Source organism: Schistocerca cancellata, chromosome 1 (assembly GCF_023864275.1).
Source record: "Schistocerca cancellata isolate TAMUIC-IGC-003103 chromosome 1, iqSchCanc2.1, whole genome shotgun sequence".
NCBI classification, from domain to species: domain Eukaryota; kingdom Metazoa; phylum Arthropoda; class Insecta; order Orthoptera; family Acrididae; genus Schistocerca; species Schistocerca cancellata.
This window is the reverse complement of record NC_064626.1, coordinates 899,415,320-899,434,213: the sequence shown is the minus strand read 5'-3', so window position 1 is coordinate 899,434,213 and position 18,894 is coordinate 899,415,320. Positions and strand designations below refer to the sequence as shown.

The window sequence follows — 18,894 nt, the reverse complement described above, 5'->3', positions numbered from 1 at the left end:
TTTCCTTACTACAGGTTAAGATTTTTTTCATTTTTGATTTTCCTAAACTTCAGGACGAATTTTTTTTAGAGGAGAGGGATATGTTGTATGTCAATCTTGTGCAAGACAGCAAACAGTTAAAATCTTCAAAGTCCCAGAGCGAAGGGCGGTGTCGACATGAAGCAGGCATGAAAAATAACATTTCACCATTGAGAGAGGGTCAGGGTAAAAAACAACCTGCTGCTTCTGGCAAATCAGGCAGCAGACCTTGGCAGAAATGTAATATGGCAAGGCAGATAGACAGTATCACATCACCTTTATAAAGGATCACACCACCTTTATTATGCAATGAAAGAATGACTATTGCTAATGCAACAATGCATACCAAGAGCTTTTATGACCAGGCCTGTACCATAACAAACCTGTTTAACAAGCAAGGCAGAGTGAAAATCGTTGACACTACCATAATAGCAAGACCTATGCAGTCACGACAACAAGTGATGTCGTGTAAACATTAGCCACTACTTTACTCCATAAATACCCTAGCATTTTAGCTCGTAAGGAAGTCAGTCAGATGGATTGATGGTGTACATGACACTCACACTTGACTCCCTGATTACAGGGAAGTGACGTATGGGACAAGTCTTGTGTAGATTTCCTGCACACTAATGAGCAACAACAGGTGCTACTGAGTGAGATGGCTACCTCGCCATAATCACCTGTTGCTGAGTTCAGCAGCACAGCCTGCTGCTGTTGCAGATAGGGGGACCCAGGGATCTCCCTTTTGTCCCAGGTCAGGACACCAACCTTTCTGATACTTTGGCAAACTGACCACCGCCTGCCTGAGCAGCAGGCCAAGACTATCATACTACATGGCTACACAGCAACAGTTTTCACAGTTCAACTGATAAAGAAGGGCAACAGTGAGCAGGAGGGGACGGAGCACCTCCCAAATCCATTGTGTTAAGTAAAATCCAACACATGTGCCACCTTCACTTACTGCAGCGGTGCAGCCAGCACTGGAGCCACCTGAGTGGCAAACCACCACAGCAGTGGCTGGCCAGGAACAACAAGTGTGGCACGAGCTACCTCGAGTGGGCTCAAGGTCGTTTACAACATCACTCTCCGATGGGCATCGATGGCTGATGTCAACAGCGAGTCAAGGCACTGCTTATAACTTACTGGAACAAACAACTAACTCTGTATCTTCTTTCACTGTGCCTAGGGTGATAACAGGTCTCAGTATAAAAAAGTTGGCATTTAGCTTAGGAAAAAAAAAAAACTTACAGGAAAATCGTTTTCAAAATTTTATTAAAGAATAAATACTAGTACAAGACATATATGCATTAAAATTCACCAACATCATATGTTTTCCCTTCCTGCTCCTGTAAGGCTTCTTCTTCTTCTTCTTCTTCTTCTTCGACAAATTTCAAGACCAAGGTAGCCTTTTTACTGAACTTTTCCTTATCTAGGCAGCATCTTGAGAACTGCTTGATTCATTGTTTACCTCAAAATAAGCAAATCGTCTTCTGAGAGGGTGATGAAGGTGTTTTGGGACTACTGCTTTCTCCAATCTTCAAAAATGTCATTCTGAACTAAGACACAGTCCTTATAAGACCCAAAATTATGTTTTTCCCAGTTGTTTTTTTGACACTTGGACCAAATGACACTGTGATAACTATCATTTGCACTTTGTGTCTTGATATCTGTGCATCCTGCCAGTAGTACATCAGAGGCAAGTCTCTGATAGACAGGTACTATCTTGATCACTTTGTTTTGAAAATAACAGAAGTTTTAAGTTGGAGCCTGCTCTTAATGGACTATTATAAATTTGATGTTATTTTTTTTATTTCGTGTGACGTGAGAAAGTGCTGCAGCCGACTGGGGTTTTACTGCCATGTAATAGAGACAGACCACTTTTTTGCCTGCCATGCAGGTCAATGATGTTGAGCGGACAGCTCCATGATGCCTCACAGACACTTCCTATAAGATGCACTTTTATCTTCGAAAAATTACCTCCAAAGTCAGGTGCGTTTTATACTTGACATTGATATAAAATGTCCAGTGTTCGATTTAAAATGCCCACCCAACTTAAAAATGGCCTTATATTCAATCCCACGGGAGACCTACCTATGTCTGGCAACACTGGATTCAATTGGCAGCAGCAGTACATTAATGCAACAAACATGAGTTATGGGGATTCATAAGCTTGCTAACACTGTCTCCCTCTTGCCATGCCGTCATAAACCCAGAACACTGTCTAGCCTATCATGCATCATTGCAGTCTACGGTGCCAGTGAACTCGAATTTAAAGTGATTTATGTTATTGGTCACAGTACAATATTTTTGTTAGTAGCTACTTTCGTAATTAAAAAAAAAAAAAAAAAAGACATATTCATATGTTGTGGGCTATAAATTGAAAGTAATGGCATATGCACAAGAACATAAAACAGTGCAGCTGAGCGGCATTTCGATCCTCCACCAACAGAAAAAGCCATTCACGATTGGTGAGCTGGTAAAGAAGAGCTGAAAAAAATAGAGGACTGAAAACAAAATGGCCAAAACTAGAAGATCATAAATTGAAATGGATTTAAGGACACTGTCAAAATGGCACTGGAATCAATAAAAAACTGATTCAAATACATGCTCGTAAGCTAACACTACAGTGGAACTTTAACAGACTATAAGGGTGGAGTTGGTTGGTGCTATAGGTTTACAAAGCACCATGGACTTAGCATGCACACCAAAATAAAAAAATCCCAGAAAATGCCACAAGTGTATGAAGAGAAAATATTATCTCTCCAATGCTTTATTATTCAACATCGAAAGAAAACCTGTGTGGAACTAAGCCTAATAGCAAATATGGAAGAAACTCCTCTGACATTTGATGTGCAGGGTAACAGAACTGTTGCCATGAAAGGTGCTAAAACTGTAACTAAAAAAACAAGTGGATTACACTGTTGTCCTTTCATGTCCTTACGGTACTAAATATAATCCAATATCATTTTCAAGTGCAAACAATGCCAAAACCTTCTAAAATACTACCAAGTTGTTCACATACATGACAAAGGTTAGATGGACAAGGCTGGTATGAAATTACGGATTAACAGAGTGTGGGAAAGAAGAAAAGATGCTTTACTGAAGAAGAGTTCTCTTCTTGTCGTAGATTAGTTCAGCAGTGATCTGAAAAAGTCTGTGAAAGGGAAACAGACAGGGAAATACAGAGCTTGCTTATATGCTTATATATGAAGAGGACAATGATGATGACAAAGAGAAAGAGAAGGAAGAAGAAGCAGAAGAAGAAAAGTTCATATGATGATTTTCGAGAATTTTAAAGGTCAGTTCGGCCTTATAGACAAAAAATCAGCCTTGCTTTGCAATGTAATAATGAAAATGACAATTTTTTTTAAGGGATTGGTACTATGCCTTGTCTTTTTACCTGTATGAACCTCTGCTTCCTTGCCTGTTTCATCTCTCAATGCTACCCATTCATCTTCTATTGCATTCTTTTCCCGTTTGTCTAATGTTTTTCCCTCCTGTTTCAGTCCCATGTTGCCTAGTGCTCCCAAAACTCCAAACAACTTGAGGTTCCTTCAGTTTATCCGGGTTGCATATCCTTCACTTCCTGCCTGTTTGCAATTTCCTTTGTTTTAATCGACAGTTCATAACCAATATATTATAATCAAGAGTCCACATCTGTCCATGGAAATGACTTGCAGTTTAAAATCTAGCTTCACAATCTTGTTCTTACCATTATGTAATCAAACTGAAAACTTGCAGTGTCCTCATGTTTCTTCCACATATACAATCTCCTTTCACAATTTTTAAATGAACTGTTAGTGATGATTAAACTATGCTCTGTGCAAAATACTACCAGGGAGGCTCTCTCTTTTTCCCTTTCCTCAGTCCATGTTCTCCTACCATTTTTCCTCCTCTTCCCTTTTCTACTAGTGAATTCCAGTCTCTTATAACAAATTTCAAATAATTTTCCTTTTTAAATTCTCTAACCTACCTTCCCTACAACCCATACAATGTTAGTTTTGTTTTCATGTTCCTGACATTGCCTCTCAGCAGTTCTCATCCGGATATTCAAATGGGAGACTATTTTGGCTCTGGAGTATTTTACACAAGAGGATGCCATCATCGTTTAACTATACAGTAGAGCTGCATGCCCTCCAGAAAAATAACAGCTCTAGTTTCCCGTTCAGCTGTTCATAGTACCAGCATAGCAAGTCAAAGTTCACTAATGTTACAAGACCAGATCAGACTGATGCCACTGCAACTACTGAAAAGGCAGTGAATCTGAAAATATTACTTGAAGGGAAGAAAAATAAATAACAAAATGGTCACCTCAATAAGGGAGGATTTTGAAAAGTTTCAAGAAGACCTACATTACTAAAGGGATAAAAAAATCTGGAAAGTCACTGGACCAACTGTATAGCTACGGTGTAGTACTGTTTGAGAGATAAAACCAGCATTTCAAAAGTGAAGATAAAAATAAAATTACACTTACCCGAACTTGTAAAACTACCTCATACTCTTTGTTGCTCAGTTATCCATCTCAACATACTATTCCTTTATTACAATGTGTTACTGTGTAATGATCACTTTTTCCCTCTCTCTTGCCCTCATTGCAATCTACAAAAGCCTATTTTTATTTCAGCTTGTACTTCTCTATTACTGAATCATGTTCCTTCCCTGACACTGTAATAATCTTCATGCATTTCTCTCTTACTATCAACTTCAGTGTTCATCTTTCCCTCTCATGTCACTCACAAAGTTGTGACTCCAAATTCATTTTCTTATTCTACCAATATTCCTTAGTGTATGTGTGTGTGTGTGTGTGTGTGTGTGTGTGTGTGTGTGTGTGTGTGTGTGTGTGGGCGCGCACATGCGTGTGTAAAATACTGACTCTTACACAGTAGGATGTTAATACCAAGTTCTCAACTACGTGCTCTATCACTCACATCTTGACGCTCCACAGTGTAAAGTGGAGCAGTTGGATGAAGGACGGCCTTCTGTGCATAGTAAAACATCTCCGAGATATTCTTCAGGGTCTTCGCCGAGCACTAAAACAAGTTAGAGAAGAAACATAGCTAAATAAAAAGCATACCTAGATTCACATTGCTGTTATGGTGACTTACGTACTGTACACATTTATTCATAGTTCAAACATCTGTGAAGCCTACAAATATGAACACTTATTATTCTATTAGCATCATCAGTTACATTTATTACCACGCTAATGATAATTGTATGGAAGAACAAACTGCTTGCATTTTACAAGTCATGGTTTATTTATAATTTCCACATGATTACTGCTGTCTGCCTCTGCGGCTAGAGGGGCACCATGTCTGGTTATCATTTGAAGAATGCGGGTCCAATCCTCAGTATTACCAAGGAACAGCCCACGAAGGGATAAGTTTATTGTTCTGTAACTAACTACATGAAGATGAACACCAGTTTTTGAATATCTATCCACAGCGGTCATTTTGCATACTGCACAATAAAAACAATTAACTGCTTATATTCAGCTGAAAAAAAAAAAAAAAAAAAAGAAAAAAAGAAAATACAACCTAAAATCAGTCCAAATGTCAGGAACAGGCACCTGATATATACCACACCCCCTCCTACGCACCCCCCCCCCCCCTTTACACTTCGAAAAACTGGTCACAACAGACGGAATAATAGAATGAAGGGGGAAGGAGAAGGCCTGTGTCATTATGATTTATGCCTATAACAAGTCATAGCTAGTCCCCAATACACTCAATAAATTTGTATAATTGCACTTAGCTTGGTTCCATTCTTAAGACATATGCAAATGCACGTGACAGTATAAGGTTATCAATGCACTTCATGTCTTAAGTACTGGAGATGTTATACATTCGGTCATTTATTGAGCATTGCAAGTGTAACACAAGAATATGGGATTATTCTACTTGCTCTTATACTACTCCAGAGATTAATATTACCACTTTTCCATTTCTTAACTATTTTCATTAGTAATGCTTAGTACACAAAATTAACAATTCTTATTCAAGCAGTATTTCAATAGATTTTATTAGTCACAATATAGTTTACCAATAGCTGATGACAATAGTATATTTAGTTCATGTGGAAACATTTTCATAAATTTTGACAACACAGTCCATGGAGAGCATGTACGATCGCGGTATGACGAAAAATCCGAGCAGCTGCTGGCACCAGCCATAGCAGGCCAAAAAATTCTATAGATGATTTGTGGATAAGCCAAAACTGATTAATAAAGAATATTTTTGCAAACTCGAATGTTCATTTTTAAAAATGGAAACATTTTATTTAAAAAGAACATTCATAATTTATGATACCTGTAAACCATTTGCACATCAAAATTCTACCCTGCTAAAACTTGTTGGTTTTAAGATTAATACTTTCGAGGCAGCAGAGTCTCACAGTCTTTACTACTAACTCTATTTGCATTAAATTTTCTAGACAGTAGACATTTACTACTGAATGTACCTGAAAAATTATCAGTATACAACACATAGTTCTGCAGATATGACATCTACAGTTATGAGCCAGAGCCCACATGAGATTCGGGCCCATCCCAAAATTGTTAACACAGCTTATTTGAAAGCCCTCATTATCTGCTTTTAGAAAAACATTCTACTTTTTCTGGAAACTGAATACTTCAAAAGCTATCAGTATTCAAAATTTTTGTGTTCCAGAATGTTCCAATCTTAAAATGAATTCTTTCCAGATCCAGTGTTATAACACGAACTCCAATTCTTTTGTTTTCAAAAGTATACACTTTTGCTAAAGTAATATGTTAGTTTATCAATTATTCCAAGCAAAAAATTTCCACTTTCTCGAAGATTCTTAACAGACGTTGGGAACCTCCATACACATCAGAGCTTACCATCCATAAAGTAGTATCTACTATTTTATCATGTTCTAATTATAGTATACAATTTCTGACTGATAAAATTTCAGGGTGTATACGTGAACAAGGAAAAAAAAATCCCGGATTTTCCGGTTAAAAATACACTTTATCCCGGATGAAAATACACTTTTTCCGTGTTAAGTAACAGTATACTTTTCCTTGGAACTGTAAAACTTACCAATCCTTTCAATGGTTGTGGTTTTAGACAGCAGCGTAGAATTTCCCACCACTTTAGAAAACGAAACTCGGGGAAATAACACGTTTTGGAAAGATGTCTGATGCGCAGCAACATGTACACTGCACATTTTCGTATTACAAAAGTATAAATTCGAATTCCATCAAACACTGTATGTTACTTTCCGAAGGATTGAAATCAAGATTGCGATGCGCTTTTGTAAGCTAGTCGTAGCTCATATCAAGCGATCTCGCCAACCGATGACAGCGGATATTCAGAGCATGGGACACGTGATATAGTCAGACAATAGCAACATCACTGTTAAGCAGCACAAACACACAAATAGGAAAAGTTAATGGTTTAAATCACTATACATAGTGTTGCTACAAGAAAAGAAAAGCTTTCACGTATAATATTGGTATCTAAGATTAATAAGCTGCAAGAGAAGCTAAGCTTTCACACATAATGTTGATCTTTTTTTGTGCGTGTTACACTTTAAGATACATCACACAAATGTGGCAGTAAAATTTTTAACAGCGTCATAAATGTCTGATCTTCTGAGCTGGAAAATATTCTAAATGGTCATCCTCAAAGCTTTGATTTTTGAATGAGAGTCAAACACTCTGTGATTTAAGAAACTTATCAGACAGTCATGCACAGAGTTCATCTTGTGTAAAAGGAAATTTACTTTACTTGACAATAACGCTTTTCAAACAACCATAGAAATAGATTAGTTTCAGCAGTTGCACCAGATGACAGATGTCGCCGCGTTTGCACAGCTACGATGACGCAGGAAGCCCGTACGTTTTTATGTGTAAAACATTGGAAGATCTTACACTGTGTCATAAAAGAAACAAGACAGAGGATACTCCAAGAGCAAGGGAATTTTGTGAACCATACTAAAATGCATAATTCGGCTTAAAGTGTACATTCGTATGTCCAGATTCAGATGTAAATTTTCTTGGAGTACCAGTACTGTATTATCTCAAGTTTGGTCCTTCTTTATGGCATAATACCATATGTGCTAGAAGATGAAAATGTGAACTTGAAATGCAGCAAACAGGTGAAACTAGCAAATAGTGTGGAATTAAACACATTGTTTCAAATAAAGTGGCCTCAGCAGAAAAAAATTACTAAAAATCAAATTTCTTTAACAAACCGACAAAAATAAATTCATTGTTCTGCAAGGCGATTAACGCTTGACTGTCACACGGGTCACGTGGAGACTACCACCTCCCCACTACAACTCAGACTGCTCTGTGCAGCAGGCCCGGAGCTACGATATTTCTGAACCGGGACAATATTAGATAGTGGCGCTCCCCCTCCCTCGAGCATTTGAGGTAGGACGCCAAAAATTTAAAAAATCAACTTTTCAAAAATATCTTCATTTTGTAGCGCACATCTTTCTGAAGAGTCTGATACATAAAACATATATGTTCGAGGGAACATAAGACATGTTATTTGGTCTTAAAGTGTGCCGAAGTGCAGTGCCACGCCTCTTCACACAGCAGTCTTCCATTGCACGTCTCTGTATTTTGCTCTATGGAATTCAAACTTCTAGTATTTTGTAATGGGTGCCATCATACTATATTAAGGCTGGTGGAAATTAAAACGTCCTGTGGTGCCTCTCCTGCTCCCAGATGGTCGGTTTGACATCCTGCCCCTCTTAAAAAAATTTCTCAATTAATACTGGATGGGATTATTTGTAACCGGCAGAACAAGAACTCTTCAGAAAATTTGCAGTCTTTACTGCCTATTAGCTAATAACGTGCTGCTTTTGTGTGGCATAAAATTAAATATATGATACATAAAACGAGTAAAGACGAGAGACAAGCAAGACAGTACACATTTCTTCAGTCCTAAGTCTTAGTTTTTTTTTTCTCTCTCGCTAATCTTGCCACAGCTTTATATGGCGTACTTTCCTTTCTGGGAAAGAATCTATTACCTCATCAAAGTTCGCCAATGTTTTGCTACATGAAAAAACTAAATATCATTGTCTAAAACTAGAAAAGCTGTTAATACAAATAGAATCCAAGACTGGTGTGGTTTCTATATCTGATTATGTATATTTTGTCACTGCTAGATAAAAGGAAATAGGCCTGCCTAATATTGCAGCAGTTGTTACACACACCAAATAAACGAGACTGTTTTGGCACAAATGTTCATTTTTATAACACGACAGAATATAATTCATGAAGTACCAATACCAAATTCCTATTAGGCTAACTACAAGCAAAAAGTTTTATGTTAGAAAATAGTTTCACATTTCATTCATACTCTCTAGGTTCTGAAGCATGAGATCGAAAAGCAGTAGTACGAAATTTTTATATAAATTTGCAATAGTCATATTCTTCCGTAATTTGTGAGAGTCCCTGTTTCTTCTCATTCCTCATTTCAATAAACAATCTTGTCATCACTAATTCTGTAACCAGTGTCTACTTTTATTCTGTGGTTAACTTCACTAACCCAGCCACAATCGCCGGTTTAGTTATCCCGCATTCATTCTCTGGTTAGACGTTATTACGTGTTCGTATAACGCTTTTTCCGCGCTACTTCCAGAATAGAACTTTAGCAGCTGCTAGACATGGATTGTTCAACTGCCCTTAGTAGTGTGGCGGTCTGGCCAAAACTTTTCTGTCAAAATTTCATTTTCTTGGATACACGGAGAAGACAATACGTAATCTTTGTTGCCTGTTATTCCTCTTAGTCGTTTATTTCCACTCTGGTAGTCTGAATCTATGGAATTCGCTTGTAATTATAACAACGCTGATGATTTGCGAACCCAGTCAAGCACATAAACAGTGATTGTCATTCACCCTTTCGGCTTTATTCGCTCAGCTCGTATAGACCCGTCCTCTTTTGTCTGCATGAAAGTTTATTTCTAGATGTGACGGGGATTCCCCTGGCAGACACATCACGTACACTATGCACACATTCAAAAATCAACTTACGATTCATTAAGAAATCAACTTAGAATTTGACCAAAAATGTTCAAAAACCAAGAGGGATGCGTTCAAAATCATATGAGTAATCAATAGACCAACATGCGCTGGATGCTTGGCACTTTCTAAAACAAGGTCTTTTCCTTAATAATATGAATTTGGAGCAAGTCTTTCCGCTCCCGGGATTGGAATGACTCTTTACCCTCTCCCTTAAAACCCACATCCTTTCGTCTTTCCCTCTCCTTCCCTCTTTCCTGATGAAGCAACCTTGGGTTGCGAAAGCTTGAAATGTGTGTGTGTGTTTGTGTGTTTTTTGTCTCTATCAACATACCAACGCTTTTGTTTGGTAAGTTACAGAATCTTTGTTTTTAGATATATTTTTCCCACGTGGAATGTTTCCCTCTATTATATTCATACATATAGTCATTCTCACTTATTTTTATGTTAATATTTATTTATTTGTTCAGCATTTAAAAGGCAAATATTAAAAAAAGAGATTAAAACATAAAAGGACACACATTCAGCATTGCATAATATAAAACTTTACTCACTAATACTTATTTTTTAACACTCCAATGCTGGTGCTGGATAGCACAGACCCACTAGGTAGTGTTTCCGTACCTAGGTCTCACCACCTGCGGTGTTATTTACCCCATCTCATCCATCCCCCTGACTTGGGCATTCACAACAGGCAATAGTTGTTTACTTCCGCAAGAGCAACAACTCAGCTACAGAGGAGCGACGGATCGCACAGATACCATGCCAGCATCCCCGTAAGTATTCTTGATTCATCAAATTTTCCTCAATGTAATGTCTTCTTGTGTTTTACATTCAAGCATTCTGTATGTGAAGTGTAAATTATTATTGTGCACTTATATAATAGAAACTGGTGCAGTATCTCTTCGATCCAGAGCCAGCATTTACATTCTAGTCTTCCTCATTCCTTTACAATGGTTCTGACTACTCTTTTTATTTTGATTTTGTCTTGCAACTGTAGAATATTAACATTGTTTACAGGTCAGTTGTTTGTCTGGATATGGGCTCAAACGAAATTCGGGATACACGCAATCCAGAAGTTACACATTTTCAACAATTTTTTTTTTTTTATGACAGCGATGACGAGGGCGAAGATGCTGCACCCAGGGTTCCCACTCTCAATATGGGAGATGAAGAGATTGATACTGATGCCTCAGAAAGCATAGAAGAAAGAGACAACTCAGAGACCAAACAGACTGACACAGACGTAAGTTCAGGTGAGGAATATGGTGACATGTATCATTGTTATAGGAAGAGAGGAAAAAAAATAATTGAATCATTCGATTGCAAAAAACACCATATAAAAACCACAGGAAAAACCAAAAACACAATATTCTCCACTTAAGGGTTCCTGGTGTCACTGGGTAAGCAAAAAAATATTGAAGAATTCCAAAAACATAGGAATCCTTATTTGACCAGGAAATGCCGGAAATGACTTAAGTACACAAACTGATACATTGAAATTATCCAAAGCAATTACCAGCAAGAACGAAACACTCACCCAATGGACATAGCCAAGATAAAAGCCTTAATTGGACTTCTAAACATAGCTGGAATGCACAAGGCGGGAAGGAAAAGTCTTTAAGATTTGTGGGATTCCAAAGGGTTCGGAATAGAGATATTTTGATTGACCATGAGCAAGTACAGGTTTCATTTTCTGTTACAAGCTCTGTGAATTGATGATAGACAATCACTTAGAGAACGCAGAGTAGTGGACCACCTGGCGCCAATTTGAGACTCATTTTACAAGTTTGTGAAGAGCTGCCAATCTTGTTACATTGTAGGCCTAAACATCACCACTGACAAGAAACTCGAGGCCTTCAGAGGATATTGCTCTTTTATCCAATAGATACTGTCTAAGCCGGCAAAATATGGAATAATAATTTTTGATACAGTTGATCCCAAACTGTTTTACACCAGCAGCATGGAGATCTATGCTGGCAGACAGCCAGATGGCCCTTTTCAGGTTAGTAATAAAAGCAGTGATGCGGTCAAACATGTGGTGGCCCCTCTCACTAATTCAAGATGCAATGTCTGTGCTCACAACTGGTTCAGCGATGTAAATCTGCTCCGTGATTTGTCAGAGAAGCACTGGCTGACAGATGTTGGAACCCTGAGAAAAAAATAAATGGCAGATCCCGAAAGAAATGAAGGATGTGAAAACCAGGGCTGCTAATTCTAGCATATTTGCTTTCAGAAAAGAAGGTATGATCGTTTCTTACGTCCCACAAAATAAAAATAACACAAAAATGCATTATGATGGTGAAATGGACTAAACACAGGAGATAAAAGAAAACCTATTATAATAACTTATTATAACAAACACAAAATTGCAGTTGATATGGTTGACAAATTGTGCTCTGCCTACAACGTTCAGAGGGGTACATGACGATGGCCCATGGTCATATTTTATTCAATATTAAATGTTGCTGGTATAAATTCCCAAATAATTTATATGGGAAATGGCAACGAAAGTCTCCGCCAACGGCTGTTCCTTCGTCAGCTCGGATGGGAACTATTGGAAGATCAACTGGCAAAACAAAGCCCGCTTTCCACTCTACCTCAGACCCTGGCTACACTCTTTATTGAAATTCTGCTGCAAAATCGTCAACCTTTAGGTCTTTTTGGTGAGAGAGGCGACAATGCTGACACCAATCAAGGAAGAAGGAAGTGTTGCAAACCCTGCCTCACAACTAGTACAAGATGACTGATGAAATACTCGTGTAAATCGTGCGACAATATCTGTGTCTTCAACACTGTGATTTTGTTTGCCGTGAAGGACATGAATTGGGTGCTCCTCCAGAAGAAACATGAAAACGTCTCTTATTTGTTATCCACTGACTGGTCAAGTCCACACTCTCACTGAGGGTCGTTCGAGAGGCCCCACTGTTGTCATCATCCACCTACATCTTCTGACATTTGTCCTCACACAATTTGGGGTATTCCATACTCTTCTCGAAAGTTTAAAGTTTTCTATTGATATATCTGGATCATCAATGAGGCTTCTATTCTTGACTTTGCCTCCACTCCAAGATCTTTCCCTTTCCTCTCCACCTGTTTACCATAGGGGTGGCTTTAATTTAGGCTGTTTCTTTGTGTCAGGTCCTGGTTCACAGGAATATTTGTGTTTGACAGTATTTTGCTATTCTCTCTGAATAGTAACTGATTTCTTCCGATTTCAGGTAACGCTATATTAGTTAATACGGATAGCTAATCACTATATAGTATGTGCTGCTGCAGTGATTGTACCTGCACATCAGTTGCACTTTCTCATTAAAACAATCGATCAAACATCTGTGAATGTATAGTATTACACCGTTCAAAGGAAATATGGTATCAGTTTTGCATTTTCTTTACTTTAGTGTGATTACTTAAAGTGCAGTTTTACATACTGATTGTTCCCATACCAAATATGCTTTTGCTGTTTCTGATTAGGGATACCACTACACATCGATGTATTACAAAATTCCATGTGACTCAAGATATGCTGACAAATTGGAGCACATGATGTACATTCTAAGAAGAAGAAGAAGAAGAAGAAGAAGAAGAAAGAAAGAAAGAAGGAAAGAAAGGGAATTATCCGAATGGGACATAAATCAGAAAAAATGATGTACAAGTACAGACAAAAAACAATCATGATTACAGAAAAATTGGATGATTTATTCAAGAGAAAGAGCTTCACAAATTGAGCATATCAATAATGTGTTGGTCCACCTCTGGCCCTTATGCAAGCAGTTATTTGGCTTGGCACTGATTGACAGAGTGAAATACTGTCCCACAATATACCCCGACAACCAGGAGTGATGATGTCCCTTGGTGTCACTTCATTTTGTAGTGAGATTCCTTTGGTTGTCATCCACAGGACCCTTACATCACAGCAGTACATCAACAATATTCTATGCCTCGTTTTGTTGCCCTTCATGGCAAGCCATTCTGACCTTACATTTCAGCAAGATAACATCCACCTGCACATGGCGAGAGTTTCAACTACTCGCCTTAAAGGTGCTTGCCAAACCCTTCCTTGGCCAGCATGGTCACCAGATCGCTCCCCAGCTGAATATATTCGAAACATTAAGGGTATGGTCCTCCAACCAGCTCGGAATTTTGACAATCCAATGTGCCAATTGGACAGAATTTGGCACGATATCCCCAAGGAGGGCAAGCAACAACTCTGTCAATAAATGCCAAGCCAAAGAACTGCTTGCATAAGGGCCAGAAGTGGACCAACGTGTTACCGACTTGCTCAATTTGTGAAGCTCTTTTGAAAAAATCATCCAATTTTTCTGAAACTGTAACCATGTATTTGTCTGTGCATGGATATCACATCTATCAATTTTTGCCCGTTTCGATAATTCCTTCATGGTGCATCTATTTTTTTTCTTTTTTTTTGTCGTATCGTGTATTTTTGTGTGATGCAGATAACTGAGGCATTCGTTTTGTTAATTCTTGTTTTCTGGAAGCTGCTAACAGCTTTTATGATTATTCTTACAACAAGGTTGTCTGACACTGTCAATGGGGGTTAAAATTAGTTAACTGAAAATGAAATGAAATCCTAGATGAAAAAATAAGTCTGAAGCAGGGAAATGACTTCATCATGTACTCAGGAGAAGGAATGAAGGGGATGGAAATTGGCCATGTCTTCGTGGTATAACCAATCTGGTATTTGCTTAAACAATTTCGAGAAACTAAAGAATACCAAATCAGGCTGGCCAGATGGAAATTTGAATGTCATCCTCCCAAATGTGAATCCCATGTTTTATCCACTGCAGCTCCTCATTCAGTTCATCTGTCATACAGAAGCTTATTATACGATTAGCTGAGAAACATGGCATTGCCCAGGTATTTATTTATAGCTGAGCCCAAAACTTCATACGCTCGGAATTTAATTCTGACTTTATCAATATTCTTTGTACAAAACATTTGAAGTAGTATAATTGGGTACACAAATGAAGTGCTTGTTTTCTTCATTAACACAGGAATGAGCCAAGTAGAAATGGCTGTGCAAAAAGCAACAAACTAAGGTCCACGCCCGTAACACACAGCGTCTGGCCTTGTGCCCTGTTTATCGTCAAGGCATAACATAACCTCACTGGGAATTGTACACAATTAAGCGAAATCGTAAACTGTTACAAATAAGTGGGATTTGGAGCACAAAAACTCATTTGTCTGCACTACTTTCCATCAAAATTTCTGCTTCCATGATATTTTCAAGCCTCTGTGAGTGAAGTGTTCTGAGGAGCAAGATAATGTGGCACAATTACGGAAGCAGTTTCCAAAGGGCAAATTAAGACCTGAAGTTCTTGAGCCACAGCAAGTTTTGCCTCACGATCTTCTTCAGATTCTTGAGACTGCATAGTCCTCAGTCTTTTAGCTCTTCTGGTGTATTAAGGAAGACTCTACCATTTTCCACACATTTTTATTCATAAACAAAAACGAAATTAAAATGTAATCATTAGGCACCCAAATCACAAAGCAAACTTAATATATTCGTTTTTCCTAGAAAATAATATAGATAAAACCTACTGAAAGAAGCAAAGCAAGTTCATTAAGTTTTTAATCTTCTTCTTTTCTTCTTCTTTTGCTACTGCCTGTGTCCCGCATCATGCGCAGGGTTGGCAGGGTTAAGTATGGATGTGGTATGGTTAATTATAAGGGGTGACCAGATGCCCTTCCTGCCGCCACCCCATACCCCCCGGGTCGGAATGAGTGTACCCAACCTGTCTGCGTCTAGTGTAAATAATCATGAAATAGTGCAAATGTGTTACAAATGCCTGCAAGTCATGTAACTTTGAGGCGGGATGTGGGGACCAGCCTGGGATTCACCTGGGGGATTTGGAAAACTGCCTAAAAACCACATCCAAGATGGCCAGCACACCGGCCCTCAGTGTTAATCCGCTGGACAGATTCGATCCTGGGCCGACGCGCCTACCCGAGTTCAGCAAGCAGTGCATTAGTGCTCATCAAGTTCTTAATACACAAAGCACACTCAGTTAGTCCATATATCCTAGACAAGTAAATAGCTTTTAGTTTTTATTCGTAAATATTATGGCACATAATTCTGCACCAACATAAACTTCCAAAAATACATCTGTCACTGAGTGGGGAAAAAAAAGAAAAAGGAAAAACCAATGGCACCATATTTCAGTTCTTTGGTGTACTATGAAACACACAGCACCTCCTATTGGTTCTCTGGTACACTACACCTTCACGATTAAACATGCAAACCACTAAACTGAGCAGACCATTTCAGACAAAAACTTTAAATCACGATACCTGTTTTTCCAAGATCCCATTTTGATGAAACAGAGCCTATACGTTGCCTATGAAAACTCATCTAATAATTTTGGAGATCTGAGGGTTCAAACAGATGGATATGATGATTATATTATTGGTATACATAGCAGCAGACCTAAACAGGTTTTATTATACGATGAAAGTTGATCTAAATGTATGCAATGCTTTGATTTAAACCTAGATAGTTTAATACAAAAAGATTTGTTAAAAATAAAATCTGAGAGCAAAACATTAAAGCTTCTTAATCCATAGTGTGGTCATTGTGTAATTCCCTTTATTAAGTCACAGTCAAGTTTCCCCTTAATTGAAATCGTGACACAAATTTAAGATTTTATTTTCATTTGTATTTGAATAATAGAAGTATAATTAAAAAGGCACTCACCTCAACACAGCTTTCAATTTCTGGGAATTCATCCATAACACCGATACTACTCTGGAAAAAGAGACAGTAAGAACTAATTAAGAAAAATACATGAGCGGAACAACATCAACTCAGCTGAGGCACATGACATACCGTATTTACTCGAATCTAAGCCGCACTCGAATCTAAGCCGCACCTGAAAAATGAGACTCGAAATAAAGGAAAAAAAAATTCCCGAATCTAAGCCGCACCTGAAATTTGAGACTCTAAATTCAAGGGGAGAGAAAAGTTTTAGGCCGCACCTCCAAATCGATACAAAGCTGGTTCATTGTAATATGAGACACAATTTAGGTCGAATGAATGACGATACAGCTACAGTAGTTTGGTTCAAGTCGTAACCTTAGCAGTTAAGCTTTACCACATAGCCATTGCTATGCGTCAGGCGCTCCATCCGTATTTATACGGGTACCCTTCCTTTTTCACGTGCTTCGTCTGGTTTGAATCAATTGCTTATTTTGCTTTGATCTGATAAGTGCCGTTTTCTTTGTTATAGGTGTTTGCGTCACTCTTAAGCTGAAAATGCATTACTGCACTGTGTCATGCATTGTTTGTCGCATTCTGATAGTGCGTGTTTACGGCCTGTTGCGGCTCGCGGCATGGCTTGCTTTTGTGCGCGCTACCGCCGCGTACAATTAAAAAAAAAAAAAATTAAAAGAGAGAGAGAGGGGGGAATCGTCTCATTAGCGAAACAATGACAAGAGACGTTACTTACACTGCTGCTTTCTTTGATAATGATCAACAAGAATCAAATAATAGACTGCGTATGATAGAACATGTTCTGAACGAGAGTTAGGCGAAAATTTTCTCCGTTTGAAAATCTTTGCGGCCGCTTCTTTATTACATCAAATTCTGCACAGAAATTAGAGTCATCTTAGATTTAAAAATCTAGTCACTTGCCGTGCTTCATTTCTGACTGTATCACTATTAGGCATAAGAATAATACGAATATAAACATGACACGATACTTATATTCTTGCGCGTTTGCTGTTGTCTCACTCTAGTTTCGTAGTTTATTAGGCAGACAGGATTTAAATGATATAGCAACAAACACGAAAGAATACATGGCAAAATGTTTATATTCGTATTATTCTTATGGTGAAGAGAATACTGTATGTGATTCAAATTTCATCAGGTTCAGATTAGCAACCATCTCTTCTCACAGATAGGAAAAAATTCAGAACGTAGAGTTGGCCATATTGACAAACATCCCAGTCAGTGTTGCCAGTCAGATTTTCGTAGTACACTGAAATTGTGCTACATTCGAAGATGAACAATACGGAATTTGTATTTACTTCGTTGGATAATGTATGAAAATGCAGTGGTCGAAACTCGCGGCGGAGAAAAAAAGCTCGTTTTCCACTTTTTTTTAAAAAAATTATTTACTGACGCAGAGGTTTTGGCGCCAGCATTTATCTTTGTGCCTACAAAGCATGCCCGCATAGCGCTACATATATTTGACGGCAGAAGTTAGTTGTGGTGGCACGTACCTACATTTTTCATAACTTCCGCTTGCTTTGCACTCGATTCTAAGCCGCAGGCGGTTTTTTGGATTACGAAAACCGAAAAAAAAGTGCGGCTTAGATTCGAGTAAATACGGTAGTCATTATATGAATTATACACACACATTTTGCAATGTCACAGTAAATGAACTGTACAACTAGTATTAAAACAATTTTAACTTCTATTCCCCCATACTTTCTGGCAGAGTATGCTAGAAATGAAGAGGATTTCATTTGTTTTGTTGTATCAGATAAAAGTAGATTAGGGCTACTGAGTGAGGCTGAATAAGGTAAACAGGGCAACAGACAAGAGCAATAGGTCATCTTGACCGCCAGTCCCAGTTGTTAGTACAATGAAAAGTGGCAGATGAAGTAAGTTGCTCTACTAGCAGATTTTTAATGCCCCTGTTTCTATTGCTACATGGGATAATGTGTAATTTTCCTTTTTGCCGATTTAGTGTGCCGTACAACACTGAACTACACCAAGAAATTAAGTTTGCAGTGGCATTATGCTATAAAACATGGAACAGAAAATGACTGTATTTATGGTGAGGCATTTTTGACCTAAAAACACACCTGTCAAACAAAATACGTTATTTCATCAGGTTGTCTTCCATTCAGAAAGT

General features: G+C 38.2%; 1 protein-coding gene across 2 annotated transcripts in view; it reads right to left on the bottom strand.

Moving 5' to 3' along the window:
- The window catches only part of LOC126190838 (mitochondrial Rho GTPase), a 192,069-nt gene that overhangs the window by 100,450 nt on the left and 72,725 nt on the right, over positions 1 to 18,894 (bottom strand). For both annotated transcript variants that reach the window (XM_049931420.1, XM_049931428.1), the window contains exons 4-5: positions 16,731 to 16,781; positions 4,947 to 5,048 (exon numbers count right to left, since the gene is read on the bottom strand). In XM_049931420.1, coding sequence (XP_049787377.1) covers positions 4,947 to 5,048; positions 16,731 to 16,781 — 153 coding nt within the window. The remainder of the gene's footprint in view (positions 1 to 4,946; positions 5,049 to 16,730; positions 16,782 to 18,894) is intronic.